Source organism: Callospermophilus lateralis, unplaced genomic scaffold, assembly GCF_048772815.1.
Source record: "Callospermophilus lateralis isolate mCalLat2 unplaced genomic scaffold, mCalLat2.hap1 Scaffold_63, whole genome shotgun sequence".
NCBI lineage: Eukaryota > Metazoa > Chordata > Mammalia > Rodentia > Sciuridae > Callospermophilus > Callospermophilus lateralis.
In genome coordinates this window covers 13976465-13982943 of record NW_027514713.1, presented here as the reverse complement: position 1 = coordinate 13982943, position 6479 = coordinate 13976465, and the positions used below count along the sequence as shown (strand labels likewise).

General features: G+C 43.7%; 1 protein-coding gene across 1 annotated transcript; it reads right to left on the bottom strand.

The window, feature by feature from the left end:
* Positions 1–4035: 4035 nt before the first annotated feature.
* On the bottom strand, positions 4036–5124 carry LOC143389576 (atypical chemokine receptor 3-like). Its single transcript, XM_076842546.1, has one exon. The coding sequence runs from the start codon at positions 5122–5124 to the stop codon at positions 4036–4038; it is 1089 nt and encodes a 362-aa protein (XP_076698661.1).
* Positions 5125–6479: the final 1355 nt, after the last annotated feature.

Genomic DNA, 6479 nt, shown 5'->3' with positions numbered 1-6479 from the left:
TGAAGTATTGGTTCAGTCCAATTACTCCCTAAATGACTCAATATGCCCTGGCTGAAGAGGGCCACATCTGTGTTTGCAGATCTTTGGGATGCTGAGGCAGGCTGATGTCATTTTCCCATGTAGCCAGGGAATATATAGACATCCTGTCTCCAAACATGCAAAAGCTTGGGATGTGATGTAAGTGCTGTTGTTCTTGCAAAGAACACACATGTCCCTGTGTACAACTACCAGGACCACAAAACAATCAAAATGTTTCAAACAACATAAATATTCACTTGCAATTAAACATAATTTAAAGGTTAGTTTTGAAAATAAAATTCTATCCATAAATTCACACACACATACACACACACATACACACACGTACACCTCAATAACTTTAATTGTGTATACATCTCTTTATGCATTTATACATTCCAGATACAAATCCTATGTCAGGTATGACCTTTCTAAATATTATTCCAATTCAGTTGCTCATCTTTTTTCCACTTAGCAGAATCTTTTTTTCCCAAAAAATCAAATTAAATACACCATAGAACTAAATAATGCCATCAATAATTTAGAATTGAAAGATATTATATATATATTTCATCCATCAATGAGCAAATGTACTTTTTTTCTCCACAGCAAGCCTCATTGTCTAAAATAGACCATATCTTACACAAAAAGGAAGTCCTAATAATTACAAAATAACAGATAATACTTTGCATTCTCTCAGATCACAATGGAATGAAATTAGAAATCAATGATAAAGTAAAATATCTAACAAATGGAGACTAAATAATACACTATTGATTGATGAATGGACAGTTGAAGAAATCAAAAATGAAATACAAAAAAATTCTTAGAGGTAAATGGGAACACTTATACAACATATCAAAATCTCTAACACTGCATCTCAAAGCTCTAGAAAAAGAACAATTCAACACCAAAAGCAGTAAAGACAGTAAATAAATAAAATCAGAGCTGAAACCAATGAAATTCAAACAAAAGAAACAAGTGAAATAAATGACAAGACAAAAAAGATGTTCTTTGAAAAATAAAATAGATAAACCTCTGCCCATGCTAATGAAAGGAAAATGAGAAAAAAGTCAGATTACTAAAACACAAGATGAAGAAGGAAATATTACTCCCACAGTCCCAAGTGCCTCTCCTGGTGTTCCAGTGATGAGTCTGTAGTGTCTTGTAAGCTCATGGTCCTGGTTTCCTGGATGAGGTTCTGATGTGCCCAGGAGTCCATGTGTATCAGATTTAATTTAGTGAATGAACGGAGAGTAATTTTTTACTAACCTGATTCACTTATGAATCCATTTGTGCCTTATGCTGCTGCTGCACAGCTGGGTCATTGCCTTCTTTCTTATTTCTTTGTGTGTGGTCCTGGGGATTGAGCCTCATAGCATGGCATGTTTCCACTGAGCTACCTGTCTGAGTTTTATTTTCTATTTTGAGACAGGAACTCACTAAGTTGCCTAGGCTGGCCTGAAACCAGTGATACTCCTGCCTCAGCTTCCTGTGAGGCTAGGATTACAGACATGCATCATTATGCCCAGTTGGGTTAATTCTTTCCAATAAGTTCTGTATGCCCAGCATCTAGTGGTTTTCCACTTGGTCTGTCAAGGCATGAGTCATTCTGCCTCATTGCACTGAGAAGTATGTAGCCCATGGAAATCTGCTGCTTTATAAAACAGGGTAGCTCAGGTCTGGGCAGTGCTCTTCTGCATAGTGTGGAATGGCTTGGATCCAGCACAGCCTGCTCTCCACAAACCTCCTAACTGCTCTGCACCTCAGAATGGGCGTAAGTAACCCGGCTCTACAGAGTGGTAAGAAAGTAGTCCATGGTCCCACTCAGCAAGGGCAATAGAAGTCACTAAAGTTGGGTGGCACAGGAGACTTCTATGAATGGATAAGGAACTCCACCTGAACCCAGCACTATGCATCTACATACCTGAACTCCTAGGAGGGGCTAGGAGGGGTTCATACTGAGTGGGAGGGGCCTGAACATTTAACTTAAGTTCAGCTTTTCTGTTCTCCATTCTCCTCAATTCACTGGTTGGGAGTTTTCTGTTTGAACTTGACCTCTAGAAGCCTCAGGGCAGACATGGCCCCATTTTCATGGTAATAACTGTTATCACGTCATGATTTTCCCCAACTTTGTGTGCTCCTTGTGTTATTTTTCCTTTCTCTTGCATTTTCACTTATTGATCTGCTATTATTACAGCATTCATGACAGTGTGCCTGCACCTGTGGACATGTGTCAAGCGTATTGGAGTCAGCATGCCACACTGCCTGGACTCGGAACTCAGTCTGTGCAGCCTTTGCAAGTGGTGCTATCTGTAGCCCCCAGGGACCCCTGGGCTGTGAGTCTGGATGAGCCCACATGTTCAGGGACTTTACAAAAGGGCAGTAGCCCCTGGATCTCAAGAAGACCCATCTGTGGATGGCCTCACCTGGGATAATGTGGGAAGGACACTTCCTTGAGCTCCCACCCAAAAGCCAGGTCTGTAGAAGTCTGTGGTTCCTGTGGCTCTGAGTGTGCTCCTCCAAGGAGTCCTCACAGTGAAGGTTCATGTGGAAATGCAGAAGCCAGAGTTTGGTTACTGCCTCAAGCACAGTCAATAGCCTTCCCTTAGATACAGGCTCACTTTCTGCAGTTCAGTTACTTGCAGCCCCCCAAAATGCTAAATGGGATACTCTAGAAATACATAATTCCTAAGTTTTAAATAACTTTTATTTCAGAAAATTATATAGTTATTCTAATTTTCATAATTGTTGATCTCTGCGTCTACTTTATAAATTAAACTGTACTATAGATGTGTATGTCTAGGAGAATGCGTAGTAAATACATAAAATATACATAATGAGTCAGGTACTTTCCAGGTTTCAGGGGATCTTGGGACAGATAACAGGGGACAAATGTAATTAGTTGGTCTATGGTAAATAGAAAATATGCATTTCCTGTGCAGCTTTTTCTTAGGTCTGCTAAAAATGTGAAAGCAGCACTGCCTTCAACCCTCAGCATGGATTGCATGAGGGGATGTCACTTGGTGCTGGGAGCAGAGGAGCCCTGGCCGATGCAAGCTCACATTTCCTGCATTTCTGCTTCCAGACATCTCACTGCCCACCACCTCCCTCCCCAACACACCACCACGTGAAGAGTTTCTAAAACACACTCAGCACTTTGAATGCTGTGCCTTCCATGCCACTCACCCACATTAACCATCCAGTTTGCTTTGTGGCAGTTCTCTCTTTATTCTTACTCAGCTTGACTGTGTGTGCTAGATGTGTCCACATAGGAACATCATGAATGCTACCTCAATGCTGGGCACACTTCCACACTTTCAGGAATGAACTTTTAGGAAACGAAGTTCTTTATTAAAGAAATAATTTACAGATGAAGAGGACTCTGTTCATCGTATGCACAGGTTTGTAGCCTGTAACAGTTTCTTTTGTTTTAAATGTAACTCTGCAAAAGTATTAATGTCCCAAACAGCATTATGAAGCCATTTTTGTTCCATATCCTGTGCAAATACAACCCACCACAGAGATATAAAACTTTTATAAAGATCCTATTTCAGTGAAGAATGGTATACATTTATATATATGCGTATACATGTATATAAATACATAACTTTAAATTAGTTAAAAATGACACCCTTAGTAAAACTAAAGTCAAACTAATCTTAAAACTACAGCAATCTGAGTATGTCAGGATTATACCTCCCATGCAATATTAAAATACATTTAACTTTCCAATATTTCTTATGCAGTATGCCAATAGTGAGAAAATGAAGACTTAAATACAATTCAACATATAAAAATTTCAGGAAGAGCAGAAGGTTCTATTGTATAGATGTCCAGTCAAGCATTTCCTGAAGCTGACTTTGACACACAGCACTGGACAGAGAGGAAGATGCACAATGTCACGCCTTCTACTCTTCATGTCACTTGGGCATCAAGACCCAAAGCTCCCTTGCTCTCTTATGAAGACCATAAGCCATGTTCACAAGCTCCATGACATGGCCTCTGCACAGCAGGTCATTTGCAGTTTTGCTCCAGAACTAAGTATTCTGTCTCTGACACTCTGGTGGTGTTGGTGAGCTGGGTGAGGCCCATTTGGGCAGAATACTGGAAGGTGAAGGCCTTCATCAGCTTGTACCTGTACTTGTGGTTGATGAAGCTGTAGAGCACAGGATTGACACAGCAGTGCACCAGGGACAGGCACTGTGTGACATGTAGTGCTGTGAAGAGCGTGTTCTCCAGCTGGCAGGTGAAGGGGAGGTATTGCAGGATGGAGAAGATGTCCAGCAGCACTGCCACGTGGTAGGGGAGCCAACACACAAGGAAGACCACCACATAGGAAAAGATGATCTTCCGGATACTCTGATTCTCCTCATCACCAGAGGCTGAGATGGCCCTGGAGAGGAGAAAGTAGAAGACAGTGATGTTGGAGAAGGGGACAATGAAGCCCAAGACAACAGAGACAAACTCCATGGCGATCAGCCACTCCTTGATGCTGTGCTCAGGGTAGAACGACCAGCAGTAGGTCTCGTTGTTGGAAGCAGACACCATGGTCTTCAGGTAGTAGGTGTCAGGCAGAGACAGGCAGAAGGCCAGCAGCCACACCAGAACGCACACGATGTGGCGTACCATCTTCTTCCTGCGGCTGGAGGTGCTTGTGAAGTAGGTGATGGAGAGGTAGCGGTCGATGCTCATGCATGTGAGGAAGAAGATGCTGCCAAAGAGGTTGACAGAGAAGATGAGGTGTGTGACCTTGCAGGTAAGCTCACCCATGTGCCACTGGTTGTCTTGCACCAGGCTGACCACCCAGATGGCGATGGTGATGACCACCCACAGGTCCATGATGGCAAGGTTCAAGAAGTAGCAGTGGGTGTCATATCCTGTGGTCTTGGCCTGGATGTTCACCCAGACCACCGCAGAGTTGGCAGTCATGCCAATCACGAAGATGAAAATGTAAATGAAGGAAAGTGTGTAGAGCAGGATGCTTTTGTGGGGCATGGTGGGGCACCGCACTGTGTCGATCAGGATGCAGTCGCTGCTATTGCATGGCCAGCTGATGTCAGAGAAGTTTCCTGGCTCTGTGTAGTCAAAGAGATGCAGATCCATGGTAGGAGGAGTGAGAAGGACCTACAGCAACCCAGAGAGATGGGAGAGAGAAATCACTCATCAGGGAACCTCAACTTCTAGTCAAAACACTATTCTGGGGTCCTATTAAGGCCCAGAAATTTTGCCCAAGTTCTGAGGTGTCTCACAAAGAAAGGAGAAAAGAAATCAATCACACAAGAACTGTGTCACATAAACAAACAACCAGAGTCTCATTGACACAGTGTCCAAAGACGGACACAATGTTGGTTTTCTATCTTTCATTGTCTGTCTTCTCCAGACACCATCAGCCTGGCTGTGCCCAGAGTGTGAAATTAACATGGTACAGGGCCAAAGAAACATCAGGCTTCTGAGCCTGGCCACAGCAGTGCTGGAGGCCTGCTCCTTCTCAACAGGGAATTGTGATTCCCCCACGAATGGCAGGTTGGTCTACCCCTGGAATGCTGAATTATAAGCATGCCACTTCAGTGTCTGGATGAGAGTATTTAAAATCCTCAACACAATTTGCATTTTAAACATGACTTAGCACTTATAACCTTTCTGGAAACCTCATGTGCAAACCTAGATCACTAGCAACTTCACTTAACCCATGAGGCCACTTGGAGCTTGGCCAGCATGTGTGCGATGCCCCATAGCCCAAATGCACTCCAAAAACACAGGCTGGGGGCTGGCTGTGCCACATCAGCTTTGGGCAACCAACCAGCTGCCTCAGGCCCTGGTCTTTGCATAGTTTTCCATTTCTTTCTTTTTTCAACTGCTTCAGGAACAAAGTGTGCCTAGACCCAAAGCACAGAGGTCACTGCCTACTGCCTTTCTGGAGGAATGATGATCTGCCAGCTTCTACCTGCTAACCCAACCTTAGGCCAGCAAGTCCCATGGTCAGCTCCTCACAGCCAGCAAGCTCCACGGTCAGCTTCTCATAGCCAGCAAGGGTTCAGCCAAAGGTAGCCTCGGTTCTAGAGTGACTTTCCTCAGATTCTGTGAAAGTTGCCAGGAGATATCCTTGAGTGTCCTTTTGTACGTTGATAGTCCTGAAGTCCTTCCAGGACTTCATTGAATGCTGTGGGGAGTGATAGACAGGGACACCAGACCTGACTTGTCCCCTCTATGTAGGCGGCAGTTCTGTCACTTGCCACAGGTGGTGACTAGCTATAATTCAGGCTACCATGGGTTACTCAAAGTGACTCCATGTTATACATAGCAACTTCTGCAGGACCCAGAACAAGATTCAGTGTGTGCCTGGTGGCCTTGCCAACTGTTTCAGAAACCAAAGCAGGAACATTCCAAGGTTGGAATTATGGCTCCTCCACGCAATAGTGTCCAACATAAGATGTATTGCTTATCCTGACTGTGTCTGA

Coding starts and splice junctions, on each gene's coding strand:
- LOC143389576 (XM_076842546.1), bottom strand. CDS start 5,124: ATGGATCTGCATCTCTTTGACTACACAGAGCCAGGAAACTTCTCTGAC.